At 52.4% G+C, this 18,207-nt stretch overlaps 1 protein-coding gene across 2 annotated transcripts in view; it reads right to left on the bottom strand.

Moving 5' to 3' along the window:
• Positions 1-483: 483 nt before the first annotated feature.
• L3MBTL1 (L3MBTL histone methyl-lysine binding protein 1) overlaps positions 484-18,207 on the bottom strand; it is a 29,550-nt gene continuing 11,826 nt past the window's right edge. Inside the window, exons 7-19 of one of the 2 annotated variants that reach the window (XM_065891813.1) lie at positions 17,710-17,845; positions 17,276-17,367; positions 15,864-16,015; positions 13,740-13,816; positions 13,091-13,176; positions 12,796-12,906; positions 12,204-12,318; positions 11,311-11,410; positions 10,932-11,129; positions 10,792-10,841; positions 6,094-6,251; positions 5,600-5,662; positions 484-618 (exon numbers count right to left, since the gene is read on the bottom strand). In XM_065891813.1, coding sequence (XP_065747885.1) covers positions 484-618; positions 5,600-5,662; positions 6,094-6,251; positions 10,792-10,841; positions 10,932-11,129; positions 11,311-11,410; positions 12,204-12,318; positions 12,796-12,906; positions 13,091-13,176; positions 13,740-13,816; positions 15,864-16,015; positions 17,276-17,367; positions 17,710-17,845 — 1,473 coding nt within the window. The remainder of the gene's footprint in view (positions 619-5,599; positions 5,663-6,093; positions 6,252-10,791; positions 10,842-10,931; positions 11,130-11,310; positions 11,411-12,203; positions 12,319-12,795; positions 12,907-13,090; positions 13,177-13,739; positions 13,817-15,863; positions 16,016-17,275; positions 17,368-17,709; positions 17,846-18,207) is intronic. The other variant, XM_065891812.1, reaches the window with a different exon arrangement.

Below are 18,207 nucleotides of genomic sequence, written 5' to 3'. Positions count from 1 at the left end.
GGGGTGTCTTTTTGAATAAATACATTTTCGGCAGGGTCGCTTCCTGATAGGAGGAAAGGAAGCAAGAGCGCAGAGAGATGCCAAAGAGAAAAGGGCCTCAGATTGGAGGACTCCTGTTCTACCAGACTGTTCTTAACGGCTGAGAGAAAGACCCTTTGGTGATGAAACAAGTCACTGGAGATGCGGGGCCGCCATGGGTGGGGCACCTTCAAACTTCTCCATCAGTGGCGCTCCCCCCGCCCAGTCTCACCCTCACCGGTGTGCCCGGTGGCAGATGAGCTCTAGGGCTCGGGGGCTAGGACTCCATCCTCCCCAGGGCTCCTCTGCTTCCCTGGACCTTGTACAAGGCAGCCCCGGAGAGAAGGACCACCCCTGATAAGGGACAGAGGGTGGCAGGGGCACGGATGGGATGTGAGGAACTCGAGCCGGGAAGGAAGCAGCAGCTGCAGAGGGAGATAAATTAAGAGACCAGCCCTGAGCCGGTCACTTTAAGGTGTCGTCGGCGTTTTTGAACATGAGAATGGCGTTATAGATCTTCAAGGCTGGGCCCAGCTTGACACTCATGATCTTCACAATGTCCGCCTGTGTCAGCAAAAGGAAGGCCTCGCCGTCAATCATCTGAGGAGTTGCGGGAGGGAGGTGGAAAGCGGAGAAGGTGGAGAGGGTCACGGGGAAGGAGGGGGTGTGTGTGGGGAGTGGAGAGGGAGAAAGAAAATAGGAGTAAAGGACAGATGGGGGGAAGGGAAACAGGAGGGAGGGGGAGAGGGAGGAGAAAGGACAAGGGAGGGAGGAAGGAAAAAAGGAAGACAGCAATGGGGAGAGAGAAGGAAAGAAAGATATCCACTGGTTTCCCCACGTCCACACACAGACACACAGACACACACACACACACACACACGCACGCACACGTGCTCTAGCTCTGTCTCTTTCTTCTGGCTGGTCTGGATTTCAGTATGTGTTTACATAATGTCCTCTGAGTCCTCACTGACAGTGGCTTCAAAATACCTGCTGTTGCTGTGCCCACATATGCTGTTGCTGTGCCCACATAAGGGTCAATCTTGGCACTGCGAATAGTAAATAAGCAGACACCGAGGGCATTCCCACGTGCTGCAGGCTGAGCGCTACCATGTTACCTATGAGCTATTCCTGAGAAGGAAGGGGCAGCGGGGAAGGAAGAGAGGAAGAGAGAAAAAGAGAGATTAAATCTGAATCTAACCAACCTCTGCACCTGACATCCAGTTTATAAGAAACACAGGGGAGAGTGGACTTAGTCAAACGACACCACGAGGAAGCAGTGAGACAGATCTAGAAGTTCACATTCACCAAGACTGTTTCCAATGTCACACACACACAAATAAAAAAAAGGAGAGGAAACTATTCTAGAATAGAAGATATTTAAGAGACATAACAACCCAAACCAACTGTGCGGACCTTGCTTGGGTCCTGGCTCAAAAACACCAACTGCAAAAGATACTCTGGGCATGAGCAGAGAAATTTGAGTACAGGCTGGGTATTAGGTGATATAAAGGAGCTACTGTCCACTTGTTCAGTGGGATAACAAGGTTGTGGTTATGCGGAGAAAGACCTTAGTTTTTAGAGATGCGTGCTGAAGTACTCAGGGGTGAAATGTCATGATGGCCATTATCTGCTTAAAACTACTTCATCTGGGACTTCCCTGGTGGCGCAGTGGTTAAGAATCCGCCTGCCAATGCAGGGGACATGGCTTCGAGCCCTGGTCCGGGAGGATCCCACGTGCCGCGGAGCAACTAAGCCCACGAGCCACGACTACTGAAGCCCGTGAGCCTGGAGCCCGTGCTCCACAACAAGAGAAGCCACCGCGATGAGAAGCCCACGCACTGCAACGAAGAGCAGTCCCTGCTCGCCGCAACTAGAGAAAGCCCGCGTGCAGCACCAAAGACCCAATGCAGCCCTAAATAAATAAATAAAATAACCTTTCTTAAAAAAAAACAAAAAAACCCTGCTTCATCTAAAAATAGGTGAAGCAGGGCTTCCCTGGTGGCACAGTGGTTGAGAGTCTGCCTGCCGATGCAGGGGACACGGGTTCGTGCCCCGGGCTGGGAAGATCCCACATGCCGCGGAGCGGCTGGGCCCGTGAGCCATGGCCGCTGAGCCTGCGCGTCCGGAGCCTGTGCTCCGCAACGGGAGAGGCCACAACAGTGAGAGGCCCGCGTACCGCAAAAAAAAAAAAAAAAAAAAAAAAAAGGTGAAGCAAATAATCGTTAATTCTCTGGGATAGGGAGATGGGTAGGGAAAGGCAGGGGAGAAGCCCATTGTGGAGGAGGGAAAGAGATGCAGACAGCCAGGGCGGGAGATGGGGCTAGGGGTGGGGTATGGTGAGCACAAGGGCCTTTTCTCTTAGCGGGTGGGCCTGGCTGGGCTGCGGAGCCTCTGGGCAGGAGGGCCATGTGGCTCCTGGTCCCACCATTTGGCCTGAAGAATCCCCTCCTCTGGGTACTGGGACCCCTTTTTTGAAAAGGTATCATCCCTCCTATGCTCCCTCCTTAAGAATCATGGCAAACAAAACACTTCTATGGTGTTTCTTATATGGCCAACACTGTTCTTAAACACTTTTCGTATATTAACTGATTTAATAATTCTCACAACACCCCTCTGAAGCAGTACCAGTATTAATTACCCCCATTTTACAGGTGAGGAAACTGAGGCAGAAAGACTAAGGAATTTGTCCTCATCACATGACGCTGGGCCAGGCACACAGCAGACTTCAATAATTATTTGCCGAGTAAATTAAACAAATACATGAGAGCTACAATAAAGGTGACAAAGGGAGGACTGGGCAGACTTTTCTTAGGCCCATCAGTGCCAGCCACCAGACTGAACAGACTACCCCTAAGACCATCTATCCGATATGCTCTAATTTCTCACTCATGAAGCATCCCTCTAATGAACGGTCTGTGTCCTGGCTGGAAAGAATCCTGACTCATGTCCCTGAAATCATCAGTTCAGCCAGAGAAAGCCCATTCCTTGGAGCACGGTCCTCCCTGGACCGTGGATGACATGGACCAGATCCCGGAGAAGGTAATCCTCAGACCCTGCAAAGGTCCTCCTCCACCCTGAGACTCTATGTGATGCCCGTGGGCCACCAGCACACCTTCCCCGCTTTTGCCATTGCTTTTTTGTTTCACAGATCATGCTGAACTGAGATACACAGCAGATGTTCCTGGGAGAGATAGACCTTTTCCTAAAAAGGGGAGGATGCCCAAGGATCAAACTCTGGGGTGATTCCACAGCTGGCTAAACCACTGCACTCAAAGAGCGTTGATTTGTGACCTGCTCTCACCTACAGGAAGATCTCTAATGGGTGTCACGTGCTTCTGCTCTGTCTCATTAAACACATGCGGTGAAGACTTGGTGGAAGACACAGAAAGCTTAGCTTTCAAATGTACAAGTTGTGTGAGGCTGGAAAGCCCTATGAATATCAGAGATGACAGAATCAAGATTTAAAACAATGAGACTATGAAACCAACGAGAGAACATTTAATAGGGATAAATGTAAAGTTTTACATTAGGCTAAAAACAAACCAAAAAAAAACCCCCAGTGGTACAAGGAACACACTGGAAAATTTGGTTAGACTATAATAGATAATTGACAGAAAAGGCACTTGGGGGACTTTGATGAACTCCAAACTGGTGTGATGTGGCTGTAATAAAGCTAGTGCAAACTTAAGTTTTGCCAACAAAAACATAGGGTTCAAATCTGGAGACGGAGAAAACAATGCCAATGCCCACTAACAGAACTGTGGGATTTTCATAAAACAGAGCACTTCTCAGAAATAAAAAGGAGCTAATTGCTGGTATACACCATAACACGCATGAACCTGCAAAACATTACACTGAAGAGAGACAGACGCAAACGAGTACGTGCTGTATGATTCCACTTATGTGAAGTTCAAGGACAGGTAAAACTAATTTATGGCGCTAGAAATGAGAACAGTGGTTGCCTATGAGAGCTGACGAAAGGGGCCAGGAAAGAACTTTCCGGTGTGATGGAAATGTTTTATATCTTGATTGACATGTTGGGCTTGGGGTGTGCACAGTTCACAAAACTTGTAGAACTTTTAAGATGTGTGCATTTCACTCCGTGCATATTTTACCTCCATTAAGAAAACAAAGCATCTAGGTGTCAGTTCATAGGTTGTAACAAAGGTCCCACTCTGGTGGGGATGCTGACAATGGGGGAGGTTGTGCATGTGCAGGGGGCAGGCGGTACGTGGGAACTCTCTGTACCTTCCTCTCAATTTTCCTTGAACCTAAAACTGCTCTAAAAAAAAACAAAGTCTTTTTAAAAACAAAAGCATCAGACACACAGGGGAGCAGCAGCCCAGTGTGTTCTGTGTTGGTCAGACGGCGTCTGAAACTTGGGGCATCGACACATTCTGATAAGAAGATCATCAACCCAGAAGGCAAGCACCCAGAGTGGGGAGGAGTTTGGGAGCGCCACCACCCAAGGGGCAATGAAGAAACTGGCTGTGTTGGGCCTGGATAAAGAGATTCTTTCAGGGAAAGAGGAATATACTTCTTTCTCCTGGGCACCTGACCTGGAGGTGGCATCTATGGGGAGCTGAAACCACACTCTCTTGGGTTAAGGGGGGTATGTGTATTCTTTGGAAGGAAGACCTAAACAAACTGAAAGGTCCCTTCCTATTTCAAACTCTACGAATTAGGCGAGTCATGATAAAGCTCTTTATTTGAGGACAACTACACATTGAAAGCCAGAAACACCATGGATTGAGCTCTCCCTGTATCAGGCATGTGGCTATAGTGATGTGATTTGTATATTACTCTACAGCATTGGTAGATAATAATATAGATGCTGATGATATAGTTACACTAGACATTCTGGTATAGTGATCCACTCATCATTTCCAGCGCTCACATGGCCCTGCAAGGCAGTCATTATTACACCCATTTTATCTCTATTTTTTTGGCCATGCTGCATGGCTTATGGGATCTCAGTTCTCCAATCAGGGATTGATTCTGGGCCATGACAGTGAAAGCACCAAATCCTAACCACTAGACCACCAGGGAACTCCCCACCTCTATCTCACGGATGAGAAGATGCAGACTCAAAAGAGCTCCAACCAGCAGAACTAGGATTCAAATCCACCTGTCCACAAAACTAGTGGTCTTTCACCTACGGTTCACTGCTTCTCAACTTTGGTAAGCTTTCGGGTCTTAATTTTAAGTGTGTGTTAGGATGCTTGCAGTAAATGGCAATGGCTATGCCAGTGAAAATACACTTTAATTGACTGCCATTGAGGAAGCTAAGTTTGGAAAACAGAAGTTCGAGCAGAGAGCACAATTTCTGTTGTGAATGGAATCCTGTTTCCAGGATGGTTTCCCTTCCTGAGGACGGTCTGAACAGAGGGTTTGGTTCCCAAGCTGGGCCATGGTGTGTACCAGATTTTTCCCAGAGACGTGGGTCACTATGACTGGTCCCCCTAGGTGGGACGACAGAGGGCCCTCTCTAGCTGGGGGCAGTGCTGGGGAGGGCTCCTGCATCCTGCTATCTCAACGATGGTGACCCTCCTCTGTCCCCACCCTGGGCTTTGCACCTTACCTCATCTTTGAAGAGCCGTGCTTGGTCCTCACAACCTGTCAGGGTCTGAACAAAGCCGAAGACCTTGGAAACCAAAGAAGATGTGTTGCCAAGGCGACGGGGCTTGGGAGAGGAGGGAGGAGGCCGGCCTACCCGGCCTTGGTGCCTCCTGGGCTATGGCAGTGTTGCTTTTTCTTATCAGCCTAAGAGGATCTTGCATCTCTGTGCTGCTGAGTGAGCGAGGTGGGGCCCCTTGCTCCCGAGGCCCGGGCCTGAGCCTGTCTCTCCTGCTAGACTAGCAGCACGCCCTCCTCCCCATGCACTAGGATGGGCCTATCAGACAGTCCCTCAGTCCCCCCCAAGGCCCCCACTGAGCAGCTGGGAGGGACCGTGGACCGCAGGAGGTTGAGTCAGGAGCAGTGTGGGCCTCTGCCCGACAGGGGCCTTTCCTGAGCCCTCCTGCCAGGGTGCGGTGAGGGCAAAGCAGAGGAGGAGGAAGAGGGAGGGGTCCTCACCTCATTGATGGTCCACTTGGCGACTGTCGAGGCCGAGATGCCCGCCACTCCTGGTAGGAGCTTGCGGTGCTGCTCCCAGCACGCTGACAGTGACCGGTCGGGGTGGGCCGACAGGGCCGACATGAAGAGGGACTGGTGCATGACGTCAGTGGTCAGTGCTGGAAGGCAGAGGCAGAGGCAGAAGCAGAGGCTGGCGGCCAAGGCCGAAGGCTAACCTGGTCTCTGAAGCCCGCTCATCCCCAGGCCACCTGAGAGACTGGCTGGCAGAGTGGGCAGGACCATGGCCCCTTTCGGATAGCCCTGCAGAGCCAAGAGGGTGATCCGGACCTCCTGACTCATCCAGGGCTCGCCCCTTGGGGTAAAGTGGGTTCCTCACGTTACAGACTGTGTAGGATGACCCCACCCCCAACCTTCTGAGGCTGCATCACCCTGGGCCCTTCGAGGATGCTCTTCTCTCCTGGATCTGCTGTAGCATCCCAGAAACACCACTAGATACCTTGCATCAAAATGGCCCCCAACATCCAAGCAACCTCAGCCCAGATATCAAAAGTCCATTCTGGGGCTTCCCTGGTGGCGCAGTGGTTGAGAGTCCGCCTGCCGATGCAGGGGACACGGGTTCGTGCCCCGGTCTGGGAAGATCCCACATGCCGCGGAGCGGCTGGGCCCGTGAGCCATGGCCGCTGAGCCTGCGCATCCGGAGCCTGTGCTCCGCAACGGGAGAGGCCGCAACAGTGAGAGGCCCGCGTACCGCAAAAAAAAAAAAAAAAAAAAAAAAAAAAGTCCATTCTGCTTGTCCTCCTTTTCCTAAGTCCTTTTGGGCCCCCATTCTTGCAGCCTCAGGGGGATCCTGTTTGAGAATCAGGATCAGCCTGCCCAGCCTGACACGCACCTGCTACCTGCTGCCTCTGTCTCAAGCTCCACTCCTCCCCACTACGTCCCCAGCTGGGTCTACTTTATTCTCTGCGTACCAGACCCCGGTCTACTCAGGCACATCTGGGGTGACCCCTGACCCACTCGGCATGCTGCCTGTCCCTCTGCTTCCTGATCTGTTCCTGGAACCTCTGGCTCCCGACTCCAGCCTCCAAGCGGCTCTTCGATTTGGTGAGTGACCCTGTTCTACCTGGCTTCCTCTTTGGCCAGGCTTGGTGGCTGTCTGCTTGGACTTCATCTACTTCTGGCCGCTCTGGCAAACCTGGTCCCTACCCACCTTACCTGCCTTGGATGGGCCACATGGCCACTGTCCCATGGGGCTTGCCCTGCCTCTGCCCAGAATCCAAGACAGCTGGCTCTATCCTGTTCAGGTGGTAACTCTAGACTCTCGTGAATGCGGCCCCCCACTGCCCTCCTCTTGCAGGCCCACCCTGCTCATCACATTGTCCTTGCATCCCTCCTCTTCACGTCAGCCTTTCACCCTGACTCCTTGCACCTCACAATCATCCTCAGAATCTCTGGGATCCCGTTTCCAGCCCCACTGACTGTTCTTCTGTAACTCAGCCCGCCTGCGGCCTCTCTGCTCATCAGCTCAAACCCATTTGGGGTGCACCCCGGACCTCCCGTGACAGCTACTGCGACCAGCGCTTCATTTACCTGCCCTCAGGTCTGGCCTCCTGTCCACCAGGTGCCCCTCTCTGAAGCCCTGTGTCTGGTGCTCCGTGTACGCTGGCAAGGAATCTGGGAGCTGTGCTGCTCCTTATCTTTCTTCCCCAGAGCACAGGGCAGGAGCTTTTGCAGGCACCCGTGATATTTTATCTAACTGCAAAACATCTAGCTGCAGGTCAGAAACAGCTCCTCTTGTTCTTTTTTTTTTTTTTTGGCTTAAAAGCAACAGAAATGTATTCCTCACGGTACCACAGGCTGGAAGTCCCAGATCAAGGCACCAACAGATTCGATATCTGGTGAAGGTCTGCTTCCTGAGCCACAGGCTGCCATCTTCTCACTGTGTCTTCACATGGCAGAAGGGGCAAGGGGTCTCTTATAAGGGCACTAATCCCATTCTCAAGGGCTCCATCCTCATGACCTAATCATCTCCCAAATGCCCCACCCCATATACCATGATACTGGGGATTAGGTTTCAACATATGAATTTGGGGGGGATACAGACGTTCAGTCTATAGCACTATTATTATTGGAGGTTAATAACGGTGTGCTGGATAGGCACTGCGGAAAGGCAGGGGAACCACGGTGAGGGGGGCAGTGGGGTTAATGCAATATAATAGAAAACACAAACTGGACTCAGAATCAGGAAATGGGGTTAGTTCCTTACTAACTTGCTCTTTAGTCCTGGGCAGGTCATTTAACATGGGCCTCAGTTTCTCCATCTGTAAATAAACTGGTTGGGTAAGGAAATCACTGCTGTTTCCTCATTCCTTCCAACAGTTGACACTCATGGGGCGTGAATGGTCCTGCAAACAGAGTGAGCACAGCTGAGGCCTGTCCTCTCCAGGCAGTCTCCCCCAGGGAGCTGTTTCCCAGCAAACCCACAGGGAGGAGGTCTACCCACAGATGCGTGAGAAGATTCTTCCGGAATGAAATCCAGAGTGACAAGTGTCCCCTCTGGGAGAGCCAGCTGGTGGAATGGGGAGCTCTGCCCAGAGGTCAGAGGCCTGGGCTCTGTCCCCCACCCTGTCCCTGAAGTGCTTCAGGCCTTGGGTGAGTCCTTCCCGGTCCAACCTGGGCCACAGCCTCAGTCTGTGGGAAGAGTTCTCAGGATAATTCTGGAATGAACACAGTAGGCAAGAGCCCTCTGGCAGTCAGAACATGGAAGCCAACAAGGTGTACCAGGATGGGATAGAAGAGGTGCCCACGGCAGTCCCATCTCTGAAAGTCCCCACTCTGAGGGCCGGGAGGCAGGCCAAGACCCGCCTCACTCAGGCCTGAGGCTGCGGGAATTGCCTTCTGTTTCTACCAAGAGGAAACAGTATGGAATAGCAGCAAGAGGGAGTCAGGCAAGACATCAGGACTAATGATTCCTGCAGGTTATCGAGCACTTCACATGGACCACCTCATTTAAGCCTCTCACCACCTTTTAAGATTGGCACTATTATTATTAGCATTTTACAGATGAGGAAGCTGAGGCTCGGAGAGGTGGCTTCTGCTCAAGCTCTCACAGCATGTAAAAGACAGTCTGCCTTGAGGTTGTGCTTTAAATCTCTGTGCTAATACTGCCCGGGTTACAGAGACTGTTCCTGAAGAACTGGAATAGCCTGGGTCCTGCCCAGAAATTGTGCATTGATCCAGGTGATTTCTCAAGGTCTCTTCTTGCCTTAAAGTGATGTGCATTCAGGGAATTCCCTGGTGGTCCAGTGGTTAGGACTCTGTGCTTCCACTGCAAGGGGCCCAGGTCGATCCCTCGTCGGGGAACTAAGATCCCGTGTGCCCCCAGGCGTGGCCAAAAAAATTATCTATCTAACAAAAAACATGATGCGCATTCAACTCAACTGAAACAAGATCCCCAGCATCCCTGCTGTGTATCAGGACCTATGCCGGTGGCTGAAGATATAGATGAATTCATCATGCAGTAGAGGGCTCGGTCACCTTGTCCCTCCCCTTGGAGCCATGGGCTTGAGCTGTGTCCCATGCCCCTTAAAATTGATATGTTAAAGCTCTAATCTCCAGTACCTCAGAATGCGACTGTATTTGGAGAAAGGGCCTTTAAAGAGGTGATTAAGTTAAAATGAGGCTGATAAGGTGGACCCTAATCCAATCTGTCTGGTATCCTTATAAGAAAAGGAATTTTGGAGACATGGAGAGACCCTGGGGACACACAGGCATAGAGCAAAGACCATGTGGGACACAAGCAGGAAGGTGGCTGTCTGTACGCCAAGGAGAGAGGCCTCAGAAGAAACCAAACCTGTTGATCCTTTGAGCTTGGGCCTCCAGCCTCCAGAAGTGTGAGAAAGTACACTTCTGTTGAAGCCACCCAGTCTGTGGTACTTGGCTGTTGCCGCCAAGTTAAGACAAAGGAGGTGGAAAAGTGAACTGATGTATGGGTCAGATAATTTACGTCTGTTGTACCAGCAGCGATAGCAGGAGAAGTCAGACCTGAGTTTGAAGCCCAGCTCAGCCCCTTATGAGGCGAATGACCTTGGGCAAATGACCTCACTCTACCAACCTCTCACTCCTCTTCTCTCAGGAGAGAATGACATCTATGTTACAGACCACTTGTGAGAGTCAGCAACAGTATAGGTAAAGCATCTGAAATGGTGCTGGGCCCATAGTAGGTGCTCAATAAACAGCAAAGTAGCCACTGTTATTTCAGGTAATTGACACCAGAAAGGCAGATATTATTCATGTTTTCAAATGAGGAAACTGAAGCTCAGAGACGTTAACTAAGTTGCTCAAGCCCACACAGCTAGAAAGTGACAGCCATGGCCTCCCTCCCTGGAAGCCTAGATTGAGAAAAGCAGAGCTGGAGGCATCATCCCACCTTACAGTGAACCAGAAGTCCAGAGAGGCTCTGCGCCTTTCCTGGAAAATCACAGCAAAACCAGGGATGAAAAGGGGCTGGAATCCGAGGTCGCTCAAGGCCCTACCCTGTGGTCTTGCCACTGCTCTGTATCCCCAAGTATCTCGAATGCAGAGGTGGCCTGCCTGCCAGCTTCTCCGGCTCTGGGCACCCCTGGTGACTCCTCCCACCAATTACTAAGTACTCATTGTGAATGCGGCGGAGGACACAGGAATAAATGGCCCAGGACTCACTCGGGAAATCTTCCTGTGGGATCTTCTGATACTTTGGAGGGCGTCCAATCCTGGAGAGAGAGGGACCAGGTCCATGGCAGGGAATCAGGGCCTGGCCTGGCCCAGGAGGACTCGAGGCCCTGCACCCTTGCCCTCCGCACCGGCTGTGATGGCGAGGCTTCTTCCTTAGGGAGAAGCCCGAGAGGTTCCTCTTACGGGCCAAGGCCTCCGTGTCGGACAGCTCTGCCTTCAGCCGGCTCTGGTTCCTCTCGGCCAGTGGGCAGCCCGAGAGGCAGTGGTGGGCTGTGAACTTGCCTGTGACGTGGCCAGAGCCATCACAACCAGGAGTGGGGCACTTTCTGGAGAAGAAGAAGGCTTAAGATGGGCTGAATCTGATAGTTCCCACTTAGCTCTTCCCAACCCTGGCCCCATTAGGAGAGCGGCTGGGTGGGCCCTGGTCGGCCACCCATAGTGGGTATAAAACAGACCCTCTCTGAGCAACAATGCCCGAGGGTCTCTTAGCAGGAGCCCTTCACTCACCGGTGGTGAAAGCTGTACTTGGAGGTCCTGGTCTGTGGCAGGCTTCGACAGCTGAGAGGGGGACAGCCCCCAGGGGAGGCTGAGCTGGGCTCTCTGGGTCCTGGAGGGGCAGGAAGAAAAGGGTCAGCACAGGGCGGTGGGGGCGGGGCTGGGAGAGGAGTCATGCAGGGCAGGGAAGGTCAGCTCCCTGACTAGGAACCAGTTCCCCAGGTGCAAGGGGCCCTGAACCAGGCTGGGACACCACTTCCTGGATGGATATGGATGTCAGCCCCTCTTGGGGGAATGAGGGCTTGGCTCTCATACACTCTGTGGAAACCTGCAGGCCATACTCTCTGAAAGGAGGAGAACCCTTGGGGAGAGCAACTTAGAGCCGGTGTGGGCACAGCTGCCCCGGAAAGCCACATCAGGCAGATTTTCATGTTATTCTTGTTTCTCAGTTTTACCCCCAAGACTTTGGTGACCTTTTTTAGGCTCTGCCCATGTGCAGAGAACAATCAAGAAGAATCAACACCACATGTGAAACAGATGTGGGTGACCTCTAACCCCTGCCTGCTGAGGGGACCAGGATTCGATTTAGGGAGCCACACTGCCTTAGCAAACACAGCACATGCTCGGTGTGGCTCTGCTATTCGCTGAGAGAACTCCCCAGGGGTACAACTACCTCCTAAGCATATGCTCCCAAGTGAGCTTGGCCTTCACACCTCCAGGCTCCAAACCCCACAAACTGGGGAGGCCAGAGGCACCGCTATGTGTAGCAAAGACCCCTGAGGTGGGGAGGATGAGGGACCCCAGAGCTCACTGTGGGCATGCTATAGAAGGGGGAGGGGTGCCAGAGCTCGGGGGCAGGGCCGGACATCAGGAGGAGAGGGTCAGAGGGCCCCAGGGGTACACACGGAGAGGAGGCTGCAGGGGATGCCCTGTCTTGGAGCACCAGCCCGCGGGGTGGATGTCAGGGTGATCGGCATCGATCCAAAAGTCATAGGCGTGACTCCAGCCATCAAAGTGGAGCTGGGGAGGAAAGACCCTTGGAGGTCAGGTGCTCCTTGTGGAGCCCAGCTCAGCCAGGAGGTCCTCCAGGCTCCAGGAGGCTCTCCCCATCCCTGGGGCCCGTCAGAAGCAAGATCCTGGATTGGAAGAACCAAGGGGCCCACCCCACAGTAGTCTGTCTTGGCCACCACACTTCCCAAGGGTTTCACCCTTTAAGTTAGTGGTATCTCCCATCAATCCTTGGATAGGACAAGGATTATTAGGCCCATTTTATAGGCTCAGAGAGTGGACGTGACTTGTCCAGACTCACAAAAGTAAGTCACAGATGAGGCCAGACTGAGACCCAAGATCTTCGGCCTCAGGTTTAGAGCTCCCTTCCCTGCAACGCACAGCCTCCCTCAAGTCTGGCTCATGCCATGCCCTTGACCTCAACCCAGCCTACAGAAGTCCTGCCCAACTGGCCTGTCCACTCCGCCAGCCCAAGGAGCCCAGAGCCACCTTTATCCGATGGTCCTCAACATCCTCCACGCTGGCCACACGAATTAGGGCTGGGTTCCTGCGGTCCACGGCCTCCAGTTTCATGTTGACCAGGAAGCTGTGCGGGGGTCGCTGCGGGGGGACAGCAGCCTTCAGGCTGAGGCCCAGTTCAGCAGAGCTGAATCCCCAAGAGGGGAGCCCAGGTGCTGTGCCTGGGGAAACCACAGCCAAAGGGGGTAGGCCAGGGCCCCATCCTGGCTGGCCGAGGGCTCCTCGCCTTCCCGAGCTCAGCTCGGGGCGGGGAGAGATGACTCACCACCTTGAAGGCCCAGGCGGGCACAGCAGAGGCCCCAGTTTCTTCCAGATATTTCTCCCAACAGAAGCTGTCAGGGTCTGGGTAGTCTGGAGGAGAGGATGAGCGTAATGTCTAGGCACCCAGGTGTACTGGGGGAGCTCTCCCCTCCAAGAAGGCCCAGGGGCATGGAAAGGACAAAGGCCCGTGCAGAGAAGTCCCCTGGCATCACCACAGCCTGCTCCTTGCAGGGGGCTCCTGAGGCAGAGGGGTGCCAGGCAGAAGCAAGCACACCACCTCACAGCTCACAGGGCTTTCTGGGAACCCTGGCCCCTAGCCCCCTCCTTGGCTCTGTTGCTCCAGCCCCAGTCCCATCTGAACCCCTACTGCGTGTGGGCCAGCGTAACACCCCGACAGGGAAGGATACACTTTCGTTGTTCTGGACTCCTGCTCCCTTGCTGAGGGGGGGGTCAACTAACTTTCTTCCCTTCAACCTTAACAGAGTCAGGGTTTGACAGGCCTCTCCTAAGATCAGAGGGTTCTCAACTCCCAGGCAAAGAAGCTAAGGCTCCAGGCCACATCTGTCCCCTCCCCCTGCCCCCTAAAGACCCAGCTAATGAGATACTGGTAGGGGACCAGGGAGAGGGGAGCTTGGCTCAGGCTGCAGGGTCACCTTGTGGAGGGGTGAGGGGCTTTCCTTGCTTCTGGCACCAACCCACCGGGTGGATGTAGGGGCTGCTGGGATCACACCTGAAAGGCAAGAATTATTCACTGTCCCAAGAATCAATCTTGTGAAAATGACTCTACTACCCAAAGCAATCTACAGATTCAGTGCAATCCCTATCAAATTACCAGTGGCATTTTTTACAGAACTAGAACAAAAAATCTTAAAATTTGTATGGAGACACAAAAGACCCCGAATAGCCAAAGCAGTCTTGAGGGGAAAAAAATGGAGCGGGAGGAATCAGACTTCCTGACTTCAGACTATACTACAAAGCTACAGTAATCAAGACAATATGGTATTGGCACAAAAACAGAAATATAGATCAACGGAACAGGATAGAAAGCCCAGAGATAAACCCACGCACCTATGGTCAACTAATCTATGACAAAGGAGGCAAGGATATACAATGGAGAAAAGACAGTCTCTTCAATAAGTGGTGCTGGGAAAACTGGACAGCTACATGTAAAAGAATGAAATCAGAATGCTCCCTAACACCATACACAAAAATAAACTCCAAATGGATTAGAGACCTAAATGTAAGACCAGACACTATAAAACTCTTAGAGGAAAACATAGGAAGAACACTCTTTGACATAAATCACAGCAAGATCTTTTTTGATCCACCTCCTAGAGTAATGGAAATAAAAACAAAAATAAACAAATGGGACCTAATGAAACTTAAAAACTTTTGCAAAGCAAAGGAAACTACAAACAAGACAAAAAAAAACCCCCTCAGAATGGGAGAAAATATTTGCAAATGAATCAATGGACAAAGGATTAATCTCAAAATATATAAACAGCTCATGCAGCTCAATATTAAAAAAACAAACAACCCAATCCAAAAATGGGCAGAAGACCTAAACAGACATTTCTCCAAAGAAGACATACAGATGGCCAAGAGGCACATGAAAAGCTGCTCAACATCACTAATTATTAGAGAAATGCAAATCAAAACTACAATGAGGTATCACCTCACACCAGTTAGAATGGGCATCAACAGAAAATCTACTACAACAAATGCTGGAGAGGGTGTGGAGAAAAGGGAACCCTCTTGCACTGTTGGTGGGAATGTAAATTGATACAGCCACTATGGAGAACAGTATGGAGGGTCCTTAGAAAACTAAAAATAGAATTACCATATGACCCAGCAATCCCACTACTGGGCATATACCCAGAGAAAACCATAATTCAAAAAGACACATGCACCCCAGTGTTCATTGCAGCACTATTTACAATAGCCAGGTCATGGAAGCAACCTAAATGTCCATCAACATACGAAGGGATAAAGATGATGTGGCACATATATACAATGGAATATTACTCAGCCATAAAAAGGAACAAAATTGGGTCATCTGTAGAGACGTGGATGGATCTAGAGACTGTCATACAGAGTGAAGTAAGTCAGAAAGAGAAAAACAAATATCGTGTATCCACGCATATATGTGGAACCTAGAAAAATGGTACAGATGAACCTGTTTGCAGGGCAGAAAGAGAGAGACAGATGTAGAGAACAAATGTATGGACACCACGGGGGGAAAGTGGCGGGGGTGGTGGTGGTGGGATGAATTGGGAGATTGGGATGGACATGTATACACTAATGTGTATAAAATGGATGACTAATAAGAACCTACTGTATAAAAAAATAAATAAAATAAAAATTAAAAAAAGAATTATTCACTGTCCCAGATGAAACTTCGAGGTCCTAAATCTGCTATCCTATGAGATCATGGCGACAGGGCACACCCTCATGTTACTTCTGAGTGAGAGTGAGACAAATGAGGTGAGAAAGTCAGAAAATTCCAACAGTAACTAAAAACTCTAACAGCACCTTAATATCTCAGGGACAATCATGGGTCACAGGGGTTTGCTCGTCTTAACCTTGGTACTTTTAGATGAAATATTTAATTGCCATCATAATTAATAAATGATGTAGATCAAATCCACAGGGCAGTCAATTGTCCCCCGAGCAATATGTCAGGGCTGGGCTGGGTCTATGTGAAGCCTCCCGCCCCCGCCATCCCCTCCCCATCCCCGTCCCCACCCCCCAGGGCCAAGTCTGGGTCCTCCCACTACCAGTAGTCATAAGTGTCATCCCAGTTGTCAAAGTGCACCAGGAAGCGGCTGTCCACCACGTCGGTCACACTGGCCACACAGATGAGGGATGGGTTCATGCGGTCCACGGCCTCCAGCTTCATGCCCACCTGGAAGCCCAGGGGTGGGGGACTCTGGGGGCAAGAAGAGGGGCTGCCACGGCCAGGCCCAGGCTGGCTTGTGCTGGCCCAGGACCCACCGGCAAAGGAAGAGGAGTAGGTTCCCTGGGGGTCATGCCTGGTGGGTGGGCAGGGAGGAGGGCGGGACAAAGAGGCTGAGAAAGAGGGTCCCTCCAGGGCAGGATCACCAACCTCAGCCCTGAGCCACTCAGGAATTTCTGGCCTCCAAGGGACTCTCAGAGGAAGCCTCACTGTGGCAGAAGATGACTGACTATCACGAGGCTACACACTCACCCAAAGAGCCTGCCAGGCTGAGCACAAGCCTCCCCTCCCCAGACAAGCCTGGCCCAGCTTGGGCCGAGGCAGGTGGGTCCACAGAGGGGTGGCAGAGAAAGAGGAGTTGACATGTGAGGCAGGGAGCGGCGGGGGCAGGGCAGGGAGGCACCTGCCACGTGTCGGGCATGAACTCCAAAACCCATCACCTCCCTCAATCTTTACCAAAGCCCTAGGGAGATGGGTATTATCACCCCCATTTTATAAATTAAGTGACTTGCCCAGGACCACAAAGCTGGTCAATGGTGGGGACAGGACTTAAACAGTTTGATTTAAAAATCTGCATCCCCCGTCACAATAGCTGGTAGAAGCCCACCGGTCACATGGGAACCTCAAAGTATGATCTCTGGGGCTGGACTGGGGCTGGGGGTACCTGCCCGTTCCTGGACAGCATGGTACAGCCCCTGGCCCATGGGGACCCTGGGCTTTCCAGATGGTAACAGTTGTACTGGGAGTTCCCTATATATCTCTCAAACCTTTTGCTTGGGATTAGGAGATATTTTAGCTGCGGGATAAAGTTGCCGGCTGCCTTGAACAGAGAGAAAGACAAGGGGTGAGTGTTGGAACCAAATGGGAAAGCCTCAATGTTGGTCAAAAGGAAGGAAAAAGCCACTCCCACAATACAGGCTTAGACCTGACACCAAGAACTGCAGAGAAACCCAAGCCAAAAAGAAGAATGACACCTCAGTGCCCAGGCTTGGAGGGGGATGTGCGGAGGAGAGGATTTCAGCGGTAGGGAGGAGGGAGGGAACTGGGGGAACCCCATAATCGGCTTCCTCCTCTGGCCCTGGGCCTGCCCAGTGGGCCCCTCCCATCTGGTGAGGACCAGAGCCCAGCTGGGGGCACCAGGAGATGAGTGCTTGTCTGCTGAGTCAGAAAGCCTGGCCGGCTGCAGTGACTCTATCCTGGTAAGCACATGTCCGCTCGTTCAGGGGCACTCACGTGGCTCTGGCTCACAAACAGGTGCTTGGGGGCAGCCTGGGTTCTTGTGCTGCGCAGGTAATGGCTCCAGCTGAACTCCTCCTCCTTGTAACCTGGGCCCCTCGGGGGGGAAGAACAGAGCACCGTGCAGACAGAGGCTGGGCCATGGCGTGCGCACCCCACACTGAAGCAGCAGAATCAGGCAGGCCTGAGGACCCCACAAGCCTCGAGAACCTGCCCAGGGAACCCCTGCCGAAGCAGAACACAACCGGGGTGGACGTCCGCTCAAAGGGCAAAGGGCAAAGCAGAAGCCCTGGGGCCGAGGCGTAGCAGGATGAGACGCAGAGAGGCTGGCTGTGCAATGGGAACAGGGAAGGAGCTACCACCAGGAAGGGGTGGGGGCAGGTCTGGGAGGCTCACTGTTGCTCACTGGGACCAACCCAGCTAGGCCTTACCTTTGGGGGGCTGCAGCTTGTGCCCCGTCTTCTCGAACCAGCCAGCGGGATGAATGTCAGGGGAACTGGCATTGATCCAGAAGTCGTGGCACTCGGAATACCCATCGAAGTGCAGACGTAGGCGGTAGCCACATACCTGGCCCCATGACGGGGAGGGAGGGAAACAGTTGCTGCACTCCCCTTCCCTCACCTCTCCTGGCCCAGCCTGGTGTCTCAGGGGCTCTGGCAGGTCCCCCACTCCACCCCTCCTCACCCCCAGGTTTCCCTGCACCCTGCACTTTGCCCCACACCCTCCCATCCTGCAGTGAGGATGGTTCACGTACCCACGAGCCCTGAGCTCTGGGCACAAGACAGGTAGATTCTAAGGCACTCTCTGGCCCCTCTGAACCCTGGATAGAATCCCAAGGGCAGTGACCAAGGCTCAGGCCTGCTCAGGGCCCCCGGGGACCTTTCCTTCTGCTACCTTCTCTCACTGCTCAGACCTCAGCAAGCTGATGG

This window comes from Phocoena phocoena, chromosome 15 (assembly GCF_963924675.1).
Source record: "Phocoena phocoena chromosome 15, mPhoPho1.1, whole genome shotgun sequence".
NCBI classification, from domain to species: domain Eukaryota; kingdom Metazoa; phylum Chordata; class Mammalia; order Artiodactyla; family Phocoenidae; genus Phocoena; species Phocoena phocoena.
Note: the sequence above shows the minus strand (reverse complement) of the source record. Positions and strands in the feature narration are given on the sequence as shown.